The 22,710-nt window shown below is 43.0% G+C and overlaps 1 protein-coding gene and 1 long non-coding RNA gene across 3 annotated transcripts in view; one reads left to right on the forward strand and one right to left on the reverse strand.

Annotated features, from left to right (window-relative positions):
• Positions 1-22,710, reverse strand: part of VOPP1 (VOPP1 WW domain binding protein) — a 110,415-nt gene that overhangs the window by 37,783 nt on the left and 49,922 nt on the right. Inside the window, exon 2 of the mRNA XM_007094800.2 lies at positions 21,206-21,264. Within this exon, the coding sequence (XP_007094862.2) occupies positions 21,206-21,264 (59 nt within the window). The remainder of the gene's footprint in view (positions 1-21,205; positions 21,265-22,710) is intronic.
• Positions 11,267-20,239, forward strand: LOC122232960. Of its 2 annotated transcripts, none has more exons than XR_006210341.1 (3): positions 11,267-11,446; positions 11,859-11,952; positions 19,670-20,239. It is a non-coding gene; the product is annotated as an uncharacterized LOC122232960 (long non-coding RNA). The 2 variants fall into 2 exon arrangements; XR_006210342.1 differs by having other exon boundaries at positions 11,859-11,948.

Here is a 22,710-nt window from a genome sequence, read left to right on the forward strand (position 1 = left end):
AACCCAAGAATGAAGGCAGAAGCATAATGATTTTGAGTTCCTAATTCAAATTACTCTCTGTTATCAAGATTCAACGTCTAAGTGCTCTTACTTTTCAGGATCCAAATTTGGAACACTAGCAGCAAATATGTATGGTCAACTAATTATCTGCTTTCTTTGCTCAAAACAGAGCATCCTTTATGCTTCCTTGCTTAGCTGAAGACCCATTCAGTCCAAACATACTCTTGCTCATTCTGCAGTCCTGGACTGGCTCCCAGTGTGGATACTGGCGAGTGCCAGACTCTTGAAGGAGCACGCAATTACCCATGGGGTGACACTCTTACCCATTTCTCTCTGCTACTTTTTTTTTTTTTTTCCCAGTGGACCTGCTGGTAAAGTAGGGCCCCAAGAACACACCTATTGGCATTGCAAATGGCTGTGATTACAAAAGGAATGTTAAATGTAACGCTGAGCTGAATAAAAAAGTAGGAAACACTAGCAGGCTGTCCAGCATACTAAATAAGCCATCGTCTGACACATCAGGTCTAGTGCCTAAGTCTCAAATGGCACTGGTGTTCCAAAAGCCCGCTCAAGACTAACTATGCTCATTACCTTCACTGTGCGGGCCACAGAGAAAGTCCGGACAGAGACAAGAGAATTTTCCTTCTTGTTCCACTCTGTGTGCCTTCCCTCAGACTTGCAATAGAAAAGAACAAATGGGACTTTTAACTAAATTCACTCCTCAACATATCTACCTTTCAAGCTTAGACTTGGAGACACACACTGCTGCCACAGAGGTGTGGAAACAGCACGTCCACCAGCTGCAGTGGGTCCCTGGCCGAGCTTCCTGTCAGCCAGGCCTTCTTCAATGTATCCATGAGCCAAACATACATTTCTCATGAGATCAGAGACATAGATGTTAATTTGTTATTAAGTACATTGCAGAGATAAAAGGAGACTGTCTAGCCCGTCCTCCAGTAAAGGATTGGTAGTGAGGTCCTGAGGATACATAATGTAAAAGGAAGCATATGTCTGGAAACGCATCTGCCAAAAGTTAGAAATGTGTCATAGTAGCGATTAAATGCAAATAGAACAGAATGGCTCCTCTGGGAGTTTCAAGAGTCTAAGAAGTAAGCACATGTCATGCTCGGCACTGCCCAGGAGGGAAGGGGTCTGGCCACTGGACATATTTTCTCTTTGCTGTTGAGTCACATAAATCTCAAGGGCAGAAAAGGATAACATACCGGGACAGGGAATGTTCAACATTAATCAACTCACAAAATCTTTGTAGTAAAGAAAACAGGCCAGATATTCATATGTTAACTCTTTCATGTGGTGTAAAATGGTAATATATACTGAAAATGATTCATGGTGGGGCACCTGGCTGGCTCAGTCAATTAAGCTTCCGACTTCAGCTCAGGTCATGATCTCATGATTTGTGAGTTTGAGCCCCGCACTGGGCTCTGTGCTGACAGCCTGGAGCCTGCTTTCAATTCTGTGTCTCCCTCTCTCTCTGACCCTCCTCCACTTGTGCTCTCTGTCTCTCAAAACTAAATAAATATTAAAAAATAATTTTAAGCTGACTCATGGAAAATCATCTCAGCATCTGGAGGAACAACAAAAATAAGCGTTCAGAGTGGGGGTCTAGAAATGGAGTTTGTGGGGTTTGCTAATTTATTTTTGGTGTTAAATAAAGAACAGGGCATTGCTAACAAATGAAAACTTTGGAGTTTTAAGTAATTTCCTGTCAACACTGTTTCATTTAAAATTCCAATCTATTCCATTACCTGCTATATTAAGTCTCAGCAAACCACCCCCTTCCTTCTACGTTTCTGCCAGTACAACGCATGTCCCCTGTCCAATCCTGACTGTCTTAGTTTGACAGGTGGTCTGCTCTCCTCAATTGTATGCTGTATGTATCCTGATAGCTAGCCTTCCTCTTACACTCCTTTTATTATCGTTTGTTTGCTCCCACAGAGCAAAGCACATGGCAGATGCTTGAAGCCTTACGGAGTTCAAATCAGGAAATACATTCAACATTATCAAAGACCCTCAATTAACCTGTGAGAAACAGGACTCCTTAGAAAAACTAAACACATGCCTACAAGGTTTGGAGAAAACTCCAAAAGGCAAGTGAAACTCTGGGGTGAGGGACAAAGCAGAGGTCAGCTTAATCCTTGGCCCACCCAGTGCCCTTGGGAAATCTCCTTGACACATCTTGCAAGAGCTTGAAGAACTCTGTGCCTTCCTAGTATGGAGGACGTCCCCCTCTGACCGCAGCATGGGACGGGCTTTCCCCTTCCACCCCCTCCCACAGACACTGTCCACTCACGACTGCAGGATCTCCTGAGGTGCACGCCTCTCACGATTCTGGGGCATTCTTCCTCAGGCAGAGTCCACGTCTGGCCCTCATTGGTCCTATTCCCACCTCCCAGGGCCATCACACAATAAGCAGCCCCATCAACGTCTGAAAGAATCCTCATGGTTTCCGCAGTCTTCTCCTCTCCAGGAACATATCGAGTATAGTTTTGGTACAATCTCAGTTTCCCATCCTCAGGAAGAATGTCCATTCACTCTCATTTGTACACTTACTGCAGCCTTAGTACCAATATTTTAAGCCAGCTGAATCATAGCGACATTCCAGTTTTTTCACTCAGTAAGTTGTATCTTCCCATCCTATACAGTAGGGGCTACAGGACCTAAATATAGGATCTAATAGTTAGCTCTAATCAAACTTCATGTTTGAAATCTGGTCTATTATTTAGTCGGTCAGGAGCTTCCGAAACCTCATTCTGTCACTCTAAGCATTCACTGTGCCTTTGAGTCTTCTGTCATTTAAATGAAGAATGGGAGTCAAGTTTTCTTGGAACCTGGGAATGTGCAACCTCACCCAGCCCATTTTGTTCCTCCTGTCTACAGTGCCCCCATAGCAGATGACGGGGCACGGCAGTGTCCAATAACAGCCCAGTAAGGTCAGGTGGACAATGAGGCCTGGGCCTCAACATCAAATGGACTCTTGCCACACCTTAATGCTGAAATCTAGAACCAGAGATCTTCTGAAAGCCTGACAGGCTGCCTAGAATAAGAAAATCAAAGGAATGGGAATGCAAGCTGCTGCAGCCACTGTGGAAAACAGTATGGAGGTTCCTCAAGAAACTAAAACTAGAACTACCCTACGACCCAGCAACTGCACTACCAGGCATTTATCCACGGGATACAGGTGTGCTGTTTCGAAGGGGCACGTGCACCCCCATGTTTATAGCAGCACTCTCCACAATAGCCAAAGTATGGAAAGAACCCAAATGTCCATCGATGGATGAATGGATAAAGAAGATGTGGCATATATATATATACATACATACACACACAGTGGAGTATTACTCGGCAATCAAAAAGGATGAAATCTTGCCATTTGCAACTACGTGGATAGAACTGGAGGGTATTATGCTAAGTGAAATGAGTCAGTCAGAGAAAGAGAAAAATCATAGGACTTTACTCATATGAGGACTTTAAGAGACAAAACAGATGAACATAAGGGAAGGGAAACAAAAATAATATAAAAACAGGGAGGTGGACAAAACAGAAGAGACTCATAAATATGGAGAACAAACTGAGGGGTTCCTGGAGGGGTTGTGGGAGGGGGGGATGGGCTAAATGGGTAAGGGGCACTAGGGAATCTACTCCTGAAAGCATTGTTGCACTATATGCTAATTTGGATGTAAATTTAAAAAAATTAAAAATAAAATTAAATAAATAAAGAGGAAATAATAAACCCCAAGTATTTTACAGTTAAATAAAAAAAGAAAATCAAAGGAAGAGAAAGAAAGAAACCCACCCTGCTAAATGAGTCCTGGCCTAGCTGCGTGGGATGTGGGGGTGGGGGGCAGGGGTGTGGACTGAAATTGCACACCATGCAGGAGGAGTGGCTACCTGAACACTCAGACCCAGCACTAAGTGGGTTCTAGGACACTAACCAGCTGTCCTATATGCTGACCACTCAGAGCGTTCAGTGCCTGGATGAAAAGAAAGCAGTATGTGAATTATATATTCACTTATAATAAAGAGGAAGTTGGAAGGAAGAAAGGATCCAAGACCTCCTCTCCCTACAGCTTGTGAGTGTGACTGCTACAGTATGCCTTCCATATTGTCACTCAAATCAGTGACAAAGTATTGAGGATGGAGCCAATGGTGAGCTCCATTAGAGCTTTCTTCCATGTTGGTATTTTATTAATCTTAATTTATAGGGACAGCTCTTATACCAGTTACAGATCCACCCACCTGGCCCATTTAGAGCAGAATTCCCTGTCTCATCACTGAGCTATCATGTGAGAGGCTATTAAATGTCCCCATGAAACTGAGGCACACTGTCAAGTTGCAGATCTCCCAGTCTTATGGTCCCTTTGAAAAAAATGAGCCCAACCTCACAGGACATTAGAGGGGTAAACCCAAATTAGTTCCAGATGATCTCAGAATATCCCTTTAATAATCTCTTCTAGATGATTCTCCTGAAGCCTCCACCTAGGAGCCCCCTTCTCGAGCAAATGCCCTGGGTGATGAGCTCACTTTTCATCTTTTGCACATGCCCTTTTAAAACCTCAGCCTGGTGGGCTGCTTGCTTCCTAAGCATATTGACATCCTGAGGAGTCCCGCCTCTTCCCTCCTAAACAAGGTATCTTCCTGAAATGTCCCACCAACTCCCTGAAGCATCACTTCCAGATGCATATCAATGAGTCACAGCCATCTCTTGCCCAAAATTGAGTCTGTCATCCTAAAATCTATTAGTCACCATCAATTCTACCTTCCTATAACAAGCTTTTTTATGATATTATACTATTTAATATAATTTTTCATTTTCAGCCTTAGGACGGCATAACATGGCAGATCATAGCTCTGGCTTGCCTTTCAGACCCCAACCTACTATGGGAAAGTTCTCCATTTGAATGAAACAGCAATAAGTCTCCCCTGCAAACAGGGAAGGACGAGGTCCAGGGGGAGCACCTAGCTCTCCAAGTGCTCACACTCTGTGTTGAGCACTCAGGAAAATGGTTCTCCAGAACCATCAGGTAGCTTTAAAAAACACCCATGCCTTTTGGTTGTGAATCACTCCTCTCAGGTGAGTGGTACACAGCCAGGACTGAGAGCCAAAGGATCTAAATTTGGAGAGCTCTTGTCTCTTCCTCCTTTCTCGTCACCCAGTCAAGAGAGCAGGGGTAAGGTGCGAGTTTGTGCTTGTGCATGTGAGTGTGTGCATGTGGTGGGGTTTATTGTTTTTATTTTTCTGCCAATTAAAAAAGCACTTTTACTGAGGCATAATTGTTATGCAAAAAAACTTCACATATTTAATGCACGCAGTTAGATGTTTGGACATACGAAAACACTGTGATACAATCATCACAATCAAAGTAATACACATATTCGGATCAGTTTCGATAGTGAATATCTGTGAGAGAAAGACTTTTTTTTTTTTTTAACGTTTATTTATTTTTGAGACAGAGAGAGACACAGCATGAACGGGGGAAGGGCAGAGAGAGAGGGAGACACAGAATCGGAAGCAAGCTCCAGGCTCTGAGCCATCAGCCTAGAGCCCAACGCGGGGCTCGAACTCGCGGACCGTGAGATCATGACCTGAGCTGAAGTCGGACGCTTAACCGACTGAGCCACCCAGGCGCCCCGAGAAAGACTTTTTTTAAAGGACTTTCATCTCTCCAATCACACGTTTTAAGCCTTTCATCTGTCTGGCTGTCAAGACAAAAACTTCACAGATTTGAAGATGAGCTGATGGTTCATTCTTTCTGTCAATGTCAGTTGACTATTGATATGTCAGTATCATTTCTTTCCCGGTGTGACTTTGTGTCCCTGACAGGCAGGGCTGTGCCTATCTGTTGAGACAAGGTCCTACTTTGATGATATTTTAACTCTGATCTGGTTGACATACCCCATGGCAAAGTCAACCATCTCTGGGCTCTGAAGAAGGTGGGAAGGACAGCTGCCCCATGAGTTGTTTCTCCAGAGGCACATCTTTTACTAGAAAACATCTCAAATAAACCAGGACTGGTTGTCCTTAGGGTGGCATATGGGGATTACCTAGGGAATTTTTACTTTTGCCACGGAAGAAAACACTATAAATGCTTATGATAAGTCCTAAAAGTAACAGACCAAATGGCTTACAAAGGGCTCATTCCCTTGCCATGTAGCCCTTGAATCGCTGATGCCTCAGAGCACTTGCGCCCACTGTTGAGGTGAGGAGATGAGGTAAAATGGACCCGGAGGGTTGAAACCACAGCTGACTTTTGCTAACTCCAAGTTCGGAGACTCTAACCTTGTGTTTCTGGGAGAGGTTTCTCCTCTTTTCTCCTTTCAGACAGAAAGGATCTGATCACTTAAAATCAGTTTCATTCAACTCTGTCCTGAAAACCAAAGGACTTATTCCTCTAGCTCTGGATTAACTCTCAGACTGGAAAACTAAATTCTGGCAAGAAGAGTGAATTAACATGGAAAATGAAAAACAGAAGTGAAGTACTATGATCTTACAGAATTTAAATCTGTTAATACATTTCATTTTATTTAAATAGAACTACCATAACACTACAAATGGAATGATAAGAATTTGCCATTACAATCTTTAAAGCAGACAGACTCTAGTGCCAATTAGCTCAAAAATCTTAAAAATTAGAGTCAAGATGACACCTGGCTTACTTTCTCAGCTTTACTTTTACTTGGGTGATGAACTCCTATTTACATGCTCAGAACTCTTAAATCTACACTCTATCCCTGGACTCCCTCCTGAGCTACAAAAACAAAGCTCCCATGATCCATGCTTCTGGGATGTTCTGCAAGAACTTCAAACTCAACATGGACATAGCTGACATCCTCTACTCCCTCTTCTGCTAAATCCCTCCTTAAAACCTGTCCTTTGCATGATCTCTCTCACTATCTGCCCAAATGGAGACCTCTGAGTAACTGAGTCCCTTTATTCCCACACTGGTTCTTCTGTGAAATACCATTCCAGCCCACCACTGTGTTCTTTAGCTCTGTCTTCATAGGGTCAGACCTTCCATATTTTGCCCTGACTACAGCAATAACCTCCTCATTTTGAGACAACAACCGCCTCATTTACATGGCTCTCAGCCGTGTACTGTCCTGACAGCTTTCTGACAGACCAAGCTGATGCACTGTGCAGAAGGAAGTCTCCACTAGACCCTTCTCAATGAGCCTCACACTCCTTTTTCCACCTCATCCCCTGCCACCTGCCAGGCACCCTGAACTCTAGCCTTGTGGTTCCCCAAATATATGATGCATCTTCATACTTCCATGCCTTACACTTCACTAAAGCCTCTGAAACTGCTCCTCACCCTTCAAAGGTCAGCTTTGTGAAGTCTTCCCTAACACCACCCCTAATTCTCCCCCATACAGCATGATTCCCCCTTTGCTAGATCTCCATTGATACAGTTCTCATCACGTACTGTATTATTGTTCATCGTTAACAGCATCTGTCTTCCATACGGGACCCCGAGCTTAAGAGCAGTCCTATGTCATTCCTTTAGGTACTGCCCGGGTGCCTACCATGGCTCCGGGCACATCATAAGTGCCTGGCCTTAAGCAAAAGTGACAATGCAGTAGAAAGGAGACTCCTCAAGATGAAATAGCACATTAACTACCATGAACTCAGAGTACAAGGGTACTTTGATGACAATATGACACCCAGTGCTGGTGAAGATGGCTGGAAACAGGTGCTCTCGTACATTCTTGGCTGATTATATCATGAGAGCTTTGGGGAGGCTAGTCTGGCAGTATTTACTAAAATGTAACATAAGCATAACCTTTGCTAACACAATTACATTTCTGCAAAATCATCCCATGACAAAAATAAGTTCAAGCATATCAAGATATAGTATGTACAGAGATGTTTATCGAGTAGTGGGGCACACTGAAATCCTTTCTACAAACTCCTGGGACCAGATATGTGGAGAACTCAGAACCGTTTGGATTCGTGGATGATAAGATTGCATAATACCACTGAGCACAATCTGCACTGAAATTCACAAAACACCTGTTAAGATAATCAAACAAGAGGCCATCAGCTGAGGTGGCATCACAGCCTATGTAAGCAAACTCAAACCTAAGCTGGAGTCAATTCCTGTAAATGCCTCAAGGTTAAGAACCACTCACAAATAGACAGCTAGGGTCTCCCGAATAATGCAACCACTTACATTACAGCCCATTAAATAATTTCCTTGATTTGCTTCTCTATAAAATCCTTGCCCCAAGTTCCTGTTGGTAGAGTGCTCCTAACAACTTCCATTATGGGATTGCCCAATTTGGATGGATGTTTACACAAATAAACTCTAACATTTTCTAATATGTCCCAGTTTATCTTTTAACACATCATGCTAGATGGAATTTTACAAAGAATAGCCATGTGTCTGTGCAAATCCATTTCTGCTACCAAGTGAATTACTTAAAAATTTGCTCACATAAACATTCTCTGGGATAGCTCACATGTTAGACAACAAAACGAATCTCTATAAATGGAAGAATAATGAAATCATGTAGTGCATCTCTTCTGACCACAATGGTATAAACTAGAAATCCATTATAAGAAAAAATATGGAAAAAACACAAACGTGGAGAATCAACAGCATACTATTAAACAACCAATGGGTCAATGAAGAAATCAAAGAGGAAATAAAAAATACATGGAGACAAATAAAAATGAAAACACAATGATCCAAAATGTTTGGGATGCAGTGAAATCAGTTCTAAGAGAGAAATTATAGGACTCCATTTAGAAATAAGGAAAATCTCAGGTAAATAATCTAACCTTATATCTAAAGACACTAGAAAAAGAAGAACAAAGCCCAAAGTCGGTAGAAGGAAAGAAATAATAAAGAACAGAGCAGAAATAAAAGAACTAGAAGGATAGAAAAGATCAATGAAACCAAAAACTAGGTCTTTGAAAAGGTAAACAAAACTGATAAAGCTTTAGCAAGATTCTTCAAGAAATAAATAGCACCCAAATAAATAAAATCAGAAATGAAGTAACAACTGATACCACAGAAATACAAAGGATTGTAAAAGACTACTATGAAAAATTACATGTCAACATATTGGACAACCTAGAAGAAATGGATAAACTCCTAGAAACATACAATCTTCCAAAACTGAAATTACTAAGAAAGAGAAAATGTGAATAGACCAATACTGGCAATGAAATTGAATCAGTAATCAAAAAACTCCCAACAAACACAAGTCCAGGACCAGACGGATTCACAGGTAAATTCTATGAAACATTTAAAGAAAAGTTAATACCTCTTCTCTTCAAGCTAGTCCAAAAAAATTAAGAGGAAGGAAAGCTTCCAAATATATTCTACGAGGCCAGCATTATCCTAACACCAAAACCAGACCAAAGGGCACTACAAAATAAGAAAACTACAGGCCAATATTTCTGATGAACTTAGATGGAAAAATTCTCAACAAAATATGAGCAAACCACACTCAACAATACATTAAAAGGATTATTCACCATGACCAAGTGTGATTTATTCCAGGAATGCAAGGATGACTCAACATTCACAAACAAATCTATGTGATATACCACACTACCAAAATGAAGGATAAAAATCATATGATCATCTCAATACATGTAGAAAAAGCATTTGACAAAATGCAAAATCTGTTCATGATAAAATCTCTCAACAAAGAAGGTTGAAAAGGGGCTCCTAGGTGGCTCAGCTGGTAAAGCATCCAACTTCAGCTTAGCTCATGATCTCACAGTTCATCGGTTTAAGCCCCACATTATTAGGCTCTGTGCTGACACCTCGGAGCCTAGAGCCTGCTTCAGATTCTGTCTCCCTCTCTCTCTGCCCCTCCCCCACTCATGCTCTGACTTTCTCTCTCTCTCAAGAATAAATAAACATTAAAAAATTTTTAAAAATTATTTATGAATACCATGTTAAATTTTAGAAAATTAGAAATGGAATTTGGACCTTCAGTAGTAAAAACAAAACAAAACAAAACAAAACAAAACAGAATGGACACTACCTGAACATACAATGATTACAGGGAAATGTGTGGGTTACGGTGACTCCCCAGGGAATACTCTATTATAAAAAATAATGAGGTTGTTTTGTATACGGATTCAGAGGACTATATACAATATGTAAACTCAAAAAATCAAATTACCCAATATATACAGAAATAAGGCATTTTAGGGTTGTCTGTGTTCATTTGGGTTGCTATAACAAAATACCACTAGCTAATAAACAACATAAAGTTAATTCTCACTGTTCTGGAGTCTGGCAAGTCCAAGATCAATGATCACGATCATGTTCTCATGAGGGCCCTCTTTCTTTTTGTTTTTTAATTTTTTTTTTAATGTTTATTTATTTTTGAGACAGAGAGAGACAGAGCATGAGCAGGGAAGGGGCAGAGAGAGAGGGAGACACAGAATGTGAAGCAGGCTCCAGGCTCTGAGCTGTCAGCACAGAGCCCGACGTGGGGCTCGAACTCACAAACTGTGAGATCATGACCTGAGTTGAAGTCAGACGCTTAACCGACTGAGCCACCCAGGCGCCCCGTGAGGGCCCTCTTTCTGGTTCATAGCTGGTGCCCCCTTGCTGTGCTTTCCCTCAACGGTGGAAGGAACAAGGAATCTCTTCAGAGCCTCTTTTATAAAAAGCATTCTGAGGGCTCAGCCTTCATGACCTAACCACCTCCCAAAAGCTTGACTTCCTAGTACCATCACCTTGGGGGCTTAGGATTCAACATATGAATTTTGGGGTAACACAAACATTCAGACCACAGCAGGAGTCTAGAGATGTGAAAGGTGAATAATCAGGGAAATCTTTCTCCCTGTTCTGAGGACAAGAAAATGCCAACTTCCACCAAGAATCTTCCTTGCTAAGCCCAACAATAAGAACTGAGGAAGAAGAAAAATTCTTTAGAGTATCTGTCCCCAGACTAGACCAGACACCTCCCCCTCCCAAGGCTGCTAAGTAAAGGCTGTGCTCAGCTGCCTCATCATGGCAGAACAGCAAGGGGCGGGTGAGGACTGCATGGTGAAGGAGGTATGCCTGCTCCCTCACCCCACACTTCTTTCCACTCTGCACATCCCTCAAGTTCCCAATGCTACTGGGAGGAGAGCAGGGCACATGGAGTCCAGCTGACCTCACAGAGAGGAAACTCCATCAGGCTCAGGGTCTGACAACACAATAGGGAGGGTGGTGCACACCAGTGCCTAGTAATGATCGGAGGTGGCCCTGGAATGTCTCAGTGCCCCTGGAAGTGACCTTGGCACCTAAAAGTCTAGCAGGCAGCTAAGGTGGCCCTGCCTGGCCTGGTCCTGGCTCTCCACATCCTGTTTCTAGGATATAGATGTGACATCTGCAAATAACACTTCATGCACTCAGACCATTAATTACTGACAGCAGAGAAATAAACCTAGAGAGACACAATAAACCAGGGTAACGTGAGTACTTTAAAAGAAGTTTCGACACTCCAATGGGAGACTTGGGAACAGGGCCTGAAAAGGCCTGGTCACAAGGGAAGAGCAGTACTGGAAAGAATGACCTCTACCCAGTGCTCCCCAGTGCTGGGCACATGCTGCTGCTGCTGGATAAGCTATTGACCATGAATTCCGGGATGGCAGGTCCTGGCTCCCTCATCTTTATGTCCCATGGTCCCTCCCACTCACTCTCCAGCCCCTTTAGTAGTGGTGTGGAAATAGCAGGGACTCGATACATGTTAGAGGAATTAATGCATGACCCTGGTGATGTACTCATTAATTCTCTTTCATGTATTCTATCTTTTGTATTTGACCAAAACACTTTCCATGTATTTGACCAAAACACTGTTCCCTTTCCTTTTCTCCTTTGAGCTAGGTGCGGTGTGGATTCCCTCGAGTCTCAGTGGAGGTGACTTCTGAGAAATTTCCCCAGATTCTCTTTCATCTGAACCCACAACGAAAATCAGTGAGTAAGTGGCGTCTGGGTGGCTCAGCCAGTTAAGCATCCGGCTCGTGGTTTCGGCTCAGGTCATGATCTTGAGGTTCGTGAGCTCGACAGGTGTGGAGCCTGCTTGGGACTCTGTCTCCCTCTGTCTCTCTGCCCCTCCCCCGATCACTCTCTCTGTCTCTCTCAGAATAAATAAATAAATAAACTTAAATAAACTAAACTAAACTGAGTAAAAGAAACATCTAGAATTCAAATACTCTACACCTCTGTTCCAGCCACAGATGTGACCACTTGGCAAAAGGTCCCTAAAGAAGCCATAAACCCAGGTTAATGGCTTAACCTCTCCTGTTGCTAGTTATTTCATTTGTAAAACTGGATAGTATGGTCTTGAGGTTTTCTTAGTATTCTATGAAAATACAGATAAATCAAGGACCACCTTTGGGTCAAACCTTTCCCACTTGCCAGCTATCCAGAGGGCCACTAGGTTATCTTGCTTCAAAATCATTGTTGTCTAGTGAAGATTACCCAACTCACTTTTAACCTACCCTCAATTTTCTAGAAGGGATTACTAGATTCATTTCTATTCATAAAGACCAGGAAACATGCACATGTAAATGACCAGCTTCCTCTGGCCTGTTTAAAATCATATGAAAAAAAAAGTCATTGTCTGAATAAGCATTCACACACATGACTGTCGCAAAGCTCCAGATCAGCACCTCCTAGGAAGATATCTTAGGAACCTCAGAATCTGAAACAGTAAGTGGTCACAGGCGCCTAGATCCATCCCGCTGGCTGACTGTGTGATTAACCTCTTTTTCCTACTGTTGTGTCAATACTAAGACCTGCAGAAGAAAAATGACTCATTGCTTTGAAAGAAAATATTAAGTGGCTGTTTTGTCTTTGGCAGGAAGGGTGGACCCTTATTGAGCTGAAATCCATCCCACATTGGTATGCTGTTTCTGCTACAATACATAAGCCTCCTCGGTCATTCACCTTTTATTCTCTATGCTGTAAATTACTCTGCACAGACAGCCATAGAATAAGTAGGTGTCATAGAATAAGCAGGATGAGACCTTCGAGATTACCTAGCATAGGAAACTGGGACTCAGGAAAGTCAGATTTGCCCACAATAACACTGCAACCTAATGGCAGAGTAGGACTAGAGAAGGTCTTGTCTTCCAGTCCGTAAAACATTTTCCATCACCAAAGACTGATGGTGATTCACTCTTGCCTTCTCCACCCCCTACCATTTGTTTCAGTTACTAAATGTGCCCCAAACACCTTCTGTGTCAGGCCCTGTGTTAGCACAGAGATATGGAAATCATCAAGACAGAACTCATACCCTCAAAAGATTCCCAGGTTAGGGAGGAAGGAGACAACCAATGTTTTACTTTGGCAACAGTAAGTCTGATGATGGAACACGGTAGCAAAGGACCAGAGAAGGATACACATCCCTCAGCTGAAACAGAGCTAAAGGAAGAGAGGCCACTATCAAAAGCTTTCTGAAGGCGATCACACATATGCCAAGCTCAGAAAGGTCACTGCACATAGTAAGCGCTCAGTACATGTCAGCTATTGTTATTTTCAGTCCTTGTATTGTCATTAATTCCCTCACAATTCCCCTGACATTGTAGAGGACCCTGTGTCAGCTACAGTGTGGGAAAACACGGGGACACGCTCTACTCTGTCTTGGTCTGAAGAAGACATGGAAATATGCGTGGATCCTGGTGACCATTGTACAGTGAGCTGGGGCTGTAAGGCACTGCCAGCCATCCATGCGAGGCTCGTACACCACTGTCCACTTTGGAGGAGGCCCTGAGGTCCCTGGCCCCACCCTAGGAAACCTACCCATCTACATGCCCATGGAACATGTTGCACTTACTTCTGCTTTGCAAGCTGTCTCCCACCTCTGGTTTTGAAGATACATGTCTGTCCATGGATGGCGACTGAGGACAAGAGTGTCTCCGGGACAAGCCTCAGACTGCAAATCTCAGCAGAAAGAGCTTGAACAGAGGAGAGACACTGCTCCTGATCTGCGAGGTCCTCCCCCGCAACTGCCCAGGAAGGGGCTGTTATGGCCATGATGCTATTCAATCCAGCACCAAGGGCACCCTGTGCCAACCTCTGGATATGGGACCCAGGCTGGGAAGGGCCCTTCCGAGAGTCACCAAGAGCATGTCTCACAGTGAGACAAGCTCATCCAGTCTTCCTGTCCCTCTGGGGCAGCAATCCTTGTATATGAAGTCAGGGATCCCATGATGTCATCTATGGACACAGACCCCCGACCCTCCCCAAGCCATATCAGTGATGATACACACATTATGAACATGCACAGCAGTGTCAACCCTCACTGCAACTGAATGTGGTAGCTACCATTACCACAGCTACTTTCTAACGGGAGAAAGAAGGCCTAAAGCCAAGTGATCGGCCAGGTTGCTCAGCTGGTGAGAGCAGGAGGGCCCAGAACTAGCTCTCCTGTGCCGCATGACTGTCCTTCCGCACCCTCAGGAGCAGAGGGTACACTACCTGAGACAGGACACCAGCTCCCAGGCACCCGAAAAGGAATTCAGTGCCTCCTACCGCTACCTGGGCATCAAAGCAAGCTCCAGAATGTGACACTGCATTTAGACTCTTCTGTGACAAATGCCACCTCTGACTGCATACTTTCTGGACTCTAAACAAATAGGGAGGACAAGAGTGCTCCTTTGGATGTGTGTGGCCCTGTGCCTGCCTCTACCCCGGGACATGCTTCTTGGCAAGGACCTTCCCTTATCTTCCCACCTCGTGCCTCCTGCAGCTCTGATGGTGTTTTATGCTGTGTAGACAAAGCGGGAGGGTGGGGGTGGGGGGAGGGTTGTGTGAGCAAGCCCCCGACAGAAGAACAATTCAAGTGGAGACGGAAAGCAAAGGAACTGGATTCGGTGAGTCCACATGACCACCCAGCTATTTTGAGTGGCTCAAAATAGCTCCTGTTGCCAGGAGGACCCACAAGGAAGCCCTGAACCAAAGTAGGAAAAGACGCACATTTTAATTAAAGGCTTTTGGAAGGGCAGCCTGTAGACAAGAAAGAAAGGTAGTAGAGTGAAGGGCAGGGGGAAAGAAAAAAAAAATAGTAAGTCTGAAACGCGTGGCTTCTCTGTTCGGATTTCCAAGGGACTTGTTCTTCAAAAACAAGGGTAATGTTTTGTTTGTACGTTTATGTATGCAGACTTCTGGCTCAACAGGCACTAAGAAAAACACAAGTGCAAGAAACTAAAAAACTGACTGAAGGGAGAGGCAGAGAGAGACAGATGTATGTCTAGGTAGCTACAGTGGAAACCTAATTAACTTAAAAAAATAGCCTCTGTTAGCTTGGTAACTGTAGTGCTGGAATAAAATTCGGAAGCACACAGAGAGGCAGGGAAAGTAGGGATGCCATATAGGATTTCTGGTGAGATAAACACAATCAGATTTCAAATGCAAAAGTAAAATCTCTAAAACAAGTTCGCAAACTAAATGTCCTCTCCCTAATGCAGTCCATGATAAATTGTAAGCACAAAACAGAGGTGTTGTTTGGAATATATTTTCTGCAGGGGAAAAAGTCCTGTCACAGAATAAGAGGACGCCATCTTGAGTCTACATATCGTCAAGGAATTACGTACTTTGAAGAATTTCATACAAAGCACTCTACCCAGAAGAAATGAAAGGTAGAAGATACCAGGAATGTATTTTTTTAAGTGAGATCTGTTACAATTCATGGGTTTTAGATTGAATATTAAAGGTGCTTCAAAAAGAACTGCTCAGCCACGCATGATTATACTGCGGCTCCCTGGGGCACAGGCACCATCCCGGCCCTACACCGCTGTATCCCAGCAACAGACATGCTGGCAGACGCTCCACACATGTCTGTGGATGGAATGAACGGAATGCAGCCATCTCAGCCCCTCGAGCCGTACCTTGCACACTAAACGAGAGGCAGGTCTGGTTATCCAGTGGAGAGACCGCACGGCACAGCCTGGATGTTGGCTCTTGACATTCAGGCCCCCTGTGAAGGCAAGCTCAAGCTGGCCATAAGCCACCTTAACCTGCACCACCATCTGTGCCAACACCATGGAAACCATGATGGATCCAGTTGGCTCTGGGGAACACCGTACTCCCCATGTCTCCCAAAGGCCCAAGTGCTTCTAATTGGGGTTGTGCTCTTTCTGTGCCTAGCATCTGGCTTGTAGCAAATCTATCCTTAAGCAGCATAAATGTGGATGGAGTAGAATTTATCCAAGCCACTTCTCCTCACTCCTCTTGGATAAAAATGCACCATCACCCCAACTTGATGGAAAGTAGGGAAGAAATCTTACCTGTGTCAAATACCTTGCTGGTGCAATGAAGTGGCAAGCTCAGTTGGTAGAAGAAACAACCTTGTATACACACACAGAGGAGATGCAAGCTGGCCTTGGGTGTGTATATATTTGTGTATGATTTCAGTGCTGACCATACACAGGCCCATGCTATACAGCCAGGTCAACACTCATGTCTGCATTTCAAGAAGAAGCTAACTGAGAAGGTCAAAGGGCCACTATATAATAGTGGAGTGACTGTAATGTGTGGATCTGGAGAAAGGCAGTGACTTCACAATATTGTGAATATACTACATGCTGCTGAATTGTTCACTTCAAAATGGTTCATTTTGCTATGTGAATTTCACCTCAATTTAAAAGAAAGTTATAGAACAAATATTTGCACCCTGATCTTCTGGACCCTGGAGCACTTAAAGTCTATGATTAAGGAAAAGGTGCCACAACAGGGGAAATAAAAACAGGAGAATCAACAGGCAGGAAATAAACTGTGCCAAGATGAAAGTAAACAGCCAGTATCATGCACTGTGGCAACCAGTGGGGTTAAATAAATGTACAGGTTGTGGCCCATCCTGGGAGCCCTCACAGGGCACACAAGACTGTGTGAAGACTCTCAAAGATTTTATATCAGAGCCAAAATGAGGAAGAAGGAAGGAATTCTGAAGGAAGGCTTTCCAGACAGCGAAGAGCCTGCCAGCCAGAGAACTGGCTTGCAGAAGTCAGTGCTGGCCTGATGGTGGGGACTGGAAGGAAATGCACCCACTCAACATTTGGGGGTGTCTGCTGTGTGCCAGGCACTATCTTAGGCACTGGTTGTTCAAATATTCAAAACTCCTGGTCCTTGCCCTCATGGGACTCTTTTTTTTTTTAATTTTTTTTTAATGTTTATTTTATTTTTGAGACAGAGAGAGACAGAGCATGAACGGGGGAGGGTCAGAGAGAGAGGGAGACACAGAATCTGAAACAGGCTCCAGGCTCTGAGCTGCCAGCACAGAGCCCGACGCGGGGCTCGAACTCACGGACCGTGAGATCATGACCTGAGCCGAAGTGAGACGCTTAACTGACTGAGCCACCCAGGTGCCCCGGGACTCTTAATAAAGGAGATAAAACCAGGCAATATCTTAGAAAGCTATGGTTTAAAGGTGGCTAAGAATTTGGGCTTTGTTCCTGATGTTTTTAGGCAGGGAAGTGAAAGAAAATCTCAGTAATTTAGAAAGACGTGAGACCTTCCTTGATGAGAGAAGAGACTGAAAAAAGATAGAAATCTATCTACATATTCAATGCAATCCCTATCAAAATTCCAAGGGCATTTTCCCCAGAAATAGAAAAAACAAATCCTAAAATGGTATGAGCATAAAAATACATACATTGACCAACAGAACAGAATAGAGAGCCCAGACATAAACCCTTCCATATATCATCAGTGAACATTCGACAAGGGGGCCAACACTCAATGGGGAAAGAACAGTCTCTTCAACAAATAGTTCTGGGAAAACTAGAAAAATGCATACAAGACAATAAAACCAGACCTCTGTCTCACACCACTCACAAAAATTAACTTGGAATGGATCAAACACTTATAACACCTGATATGCCAAAAATCCTAAAAGAAAATATAGGGAAGAAGCACCTCGACACTGGTCTTGACAAAGATTTTTTTGGATATGACACCAAAAGCACAAACAACAAAAGCAAACATCAGTAAAAGGGCTCTATACTGCGTCAAACTAAAAAGCTATACACAGTAAAAGAAACAATCAACAAAATGAAAGGCAATCTATGGAATGGGAGAAAATATGTGTAAACCACTTGTCAGATGAGGGGTGAATGTCCACAATATACAAGGAACTTGTACAACTCAATGGGGGAAAATAACAATAATAATAATCCAATTAAAAACAGGCAGGGGCGTCTGAGTGGTTCAGCTGGTTAAGAGTCCAACTTCGGCTCAGGTCATGACCTCATGATTCATGGGTTTGAGCCCCGTGTCGTGCTCTGTGCTGACAGTTTAGAGCCTGGAGCCTGCTTCGGATTCTGTGTCTCCCTCTCTCTCTCTCTCTGCCCCTCCCCTGTTCACGCTCTGTCTCTCTCGCTCTCAAAAATAAACAAACATTAACTAAATAAAGTAAAATAAAATTAAATTAAAATAAAATAAAATAAAATAAAATAAAATAAAATAAAATAAAATAAAATAAAAATGGGCAGAAATGAACAGTTTCCCAAAGAAGATAAACAAATGGCCAACAAGTACATGAAAATGTGCTTAACGTTACTCATCATCAAGGAAATGCAAATCAAAACCATACACAGGTATCACCTCACACCTGTTAAAATGGCTACCAGCAAAAAGATAAGAGACAACAAGTGTCAGTGAGGACACAGAACCCTGTGCATTGCTGGGATTAGACATCGGTCCAGCCATTATGGAAAACAGTATGGAGAATCCTCAGAAAATTAAAAATAAAATTACAACACATGATCCAGGAATCCTACTTCTGGTTAAGTATGCAAAGGAAATGAAACAGCATCTCGAAGAGGCATCTGCACTCCCATGTTCACTGCAGCATTATTCACAATAGCTAAGATCTAGAAGCAATCTAAATGACCATCAACAGATTAATACATAAAGAAGATGCAGTGTATACATAAAGTGAAATATAGTTCACCCCAAAGAAAGAGGGAAGTTCTGCCATTTTCAACAACATGGATGTACCTTGAGGGCATTATGGTAAGTGAAATAAGTCAGAGAAAGACAAATAGCATATGATCTCTTATTTGTGGAATCCAGAAAGCCAAATTCATCATAAGAGAGTAGAATGGTGGTTGTCAGAGACTGGGGGTGGGGGAAATGAGGTATGAGTCAAAGAGTAAAAATTTCCAGTCATCATATGAATAATTTCTGGGGATGTCATGAACAGCACAGTGATTATAGTTAACAATACTACATTATATGCTTGAAAGTTGCTAAGAGAGTCAATTTAAGTGTTCTCACCATGAGAAAGAAATAGCGATTATGGGACAAAACGGAGGTGTTCACGAAAGCAATGGTGGTAATCATTTTGCAATATGTAAGTATATCAAATCACGTTGTACACCTTACGTTTATACCATGTTATATGTCAATTATATCTCACTAAAGCTGGCTAAAAAAGAAAGTATATGCAATGGTTCAGAAGAGCATTAACGCAGGTATGGATTCACATGAAGGCAGTGGGAACAGAGATCACAGGCAAGACTAGTGGGTATGGCTGGAGTTTTCAAGTGGCTGTGGGATTAAGTGACATTAATTTATGGAAAGGGCAGAGGACAATGTCTAGGCTATAGTAAATTCTCAGTGTTACTATTACTATGTTTTATATTGAGCCTCAGTGTTCTAATAATTGAGTGACTTTACTTTCCAATTTTTAGAGCCCCCACACATGAGAGGATCCAAACCAGCAGACCCACCGCACTAAAGACAAGAACAAGGCTTATCTCTGTATTCTGTCAGTACAAAACACCTTCCAACTATGGAGTGAATAAGGAAATGAATAAAGGAACAAACAAACAAATAAATACAAGAACGGCAACGACCTCCAACTCCCAACCTGTAAAAAAACAAGAAATGGCTCCTCAGCTGATCTACGGAACACTTTGAGAAAGATTCGTTTTCAAGGAAGAACACATAGGAAGACGTCCCATATCTTGCATACGGAGCAGAATCAAGGAACTGGGCTTCCCAAGGAATATCCACTGTTCTAAGAATCTAAATATTTTACCTCCATGCCATCCCATAACCATTTTTATTCAAGCTGACAACTCTAATTAAAGTCCTTAGGCTGCTGCTTGATTTTTCCAAGCGGGCTTTGTCTTTTTGCAGCTGCAGAGGCTTTCTGCCAGAAGCCCTGCAACGTTGGGCATTGAGGACTCCTGCTTGTCAACATGTCCCCATTCACAGGTGGGCAACCTTCCTCCTCCTGTATTTGTCTCTTCAAGATCAGAAACTCACCCCAAAATGGCAGGTAATAAAAAGGTACCTATTGGCCAATTAACAAATAACACTCTTTGCTACTATTATTATTTCCTGTCCAATCTCCCTATACACTAAAATATATAGTGTTTCTGCTATGATTACATATGTTACTGAAAATTATCATGTTTTATAAAATTCAATACCAAAAATAACAGAGTTTGGGGAAAAAATGGTTTGGGGCATTCCTCTCAAAACCTATGGAACTGCAAAATACAATAAAAATAATAACTGATAACCTTGAGAGTTAGTCTGACCATGTAGGCAGGTAGCTCAGCATAGTATGTGGCTAACTCAGCAGACGTGTAAAAAAACCCTTAAAAACAACAGGGTAAAAGACAACAATGCTTTAATTAGAATAACACCAGCAGGCACCCAGGGCATAGGAAGAAACATATCCTGCTTGAAGCCAAGAGCCATGAAAGGCTGACTGTACCTGTCTGGGGCGGGGAGAGCGGGGGACAGGCCAGGTGATCTTTGCATTCATTGTCAACACACACACACACACACACACACACGTACACGCACACATAGTCCAGCAGCTGAGCTAAGGACTTTTTCCCTATCCAGCTCAAGTTCAAAATTCTACTCCCACTGCTCCCTTTACCTCGGAAAATTTGTCTAAACCAACATGACTCTGGCCCTGCTCAGACACCTTGCCCCTCTTGTCCAATCGTGTATGAGCCCACATGCATCACAGAACAAAGCACATGGTATTTCATGCTGTCTTCAAAGTAAGTGGTTGGAGCAGGCCGAATGTCCTTAGGGAAGTCACCTGCACAATCATGAGCAGAGGCATGTGAAACCAAGGGTGAAGACCTCCCCAAACTGACTGTTCCCCATCCTATAAGCTGTCCTATTACCTATTAAAGAAATAATTCCCAGAGAAAGATGTGACCACAAGATCAAACCAACAGAAAAATGCAAATACTTACATATAATATGTTGGATAGAGTCCTTCAAAATACCAGCAATGTTTTTTGGCCTCTGTACACTGAAAATAGAAGGAAGAAAACCTTTGTCAGTAGAAAGTCATCTGCATATTGTTAAGACGACTGGACAAAAAGACACAAGGAAAGGTAAGTTGATACATCTTGAAGTGTAGAAAGCAGAGGGTTGGGGGAGACCATGCATCAGAGGGAGATCCACCCTCCACAATGACTTTTTATTTCTTTAAATTTCTTAAAAGGGAAGAAGAAAACATAGGAAAACATCTATTTGCCTGTAATTTTTCTAGCTTTCTATTTCCCTACATACATGGGCATGACCAATTCATTGAAAAGTAAACTAAAGACAATCTGTTTTTAAAAATTCACACAGTATGGGGACACCTGGGTGGCTCAGTTGGTTAAGTGCCCAACTCCTGGTTTTGGCTCAGGTCATGATCTCACGGTTTTGTGGTTTCAAGACCCACATCAGCACAGAGCCTGCTTGAGAGTCTCTCTCTCCCTCTCTCTCTCTTTGCTCCCCCCTTCACTGTCTGTCTTTCTCAAAATAAATAAATAAACTTAACAAAATTAAAAAATTCACATATTATGATACTCCAAATATCTAAAATATGCTAAAAATAATATATTACAATTATTTCCATTTCCCCCCAACTTTCGTGTTTGAAAGGTATTTCCCACAGTTTTGACCTTTCCAGATCTTTGTATTTCAGAATATTCCAAAAGGCATATTCAAATCATGGCTCCTCCCATGGGGATCCACATCTGGCAGACTGCGTAAAGCAGGATTCACTTGCCAGCATCAGTACTGCCCCCTGCCTTCATTCCCAGGGATGAGAAACAGGGAGGGTGATGAGGAAAGACACTAAGAGCCTCCCGAGTGCTTTCCAAGGAAGTGTCACACTTGATGTTATGGGGGGCACAGCAGGTGCAAATGCTGCCCTGGTGGACAGACTGCCTCACACGCCTCCAACAAGTGAGAGCAAGCTGACGGCACCAAGTGCTCAGTGAGAGCTCCAAGCAGAAACACTGTCCTGGACCTAAACAAGATATTTCTAAAATTCTTCTGCTTGTTCTACCATTTTTTTTTAATTCACAACTTCCTCCATTCATGATCCAGTTCATTGGACCCTATGTATAAACAATACCTCCCAAATAGTAGTGCAAAGCTACCAGTGGGAACACAGGGAAAGGCGTCACGAAAACAAAGCTTTCTTTGGGCAAGGCAGGGGCTGTCTCACCCAACTCCCCAGCCTGACCCCCGCCATCTGCCCTCTGCCTTGCCCAGTGCTAGCAGGTGTATGGCGATGCCTTCCCGCCACAGTCTTCACGAATAGCTATCAAGACGTTTCAGAAACAGACCCTGACTCTAGAGTGGAGAGGCGAAAGCAAATATTATGTGTTACACTGGCTAAATCAGACGGGTTATGAAAACAGCGTGAAACACTGGGGGTGGGGGGGGTGGTTTAAATGTGCTTTAGGACACCCAGAAG

This window comes from Panthera tigris, chromosome A2 (genome assembly GCF_018350195.1).
Source record: "Panthera tigris isolate Pti1 chromosome A2, P.tigris_Pti1_mat1.1, whole genome shotgun sequence".
NCBI lineage: Eukaryota > Metazoa > Chordata > Mammalia > Carnivora > Felidae > Panthera > Panthera tigris.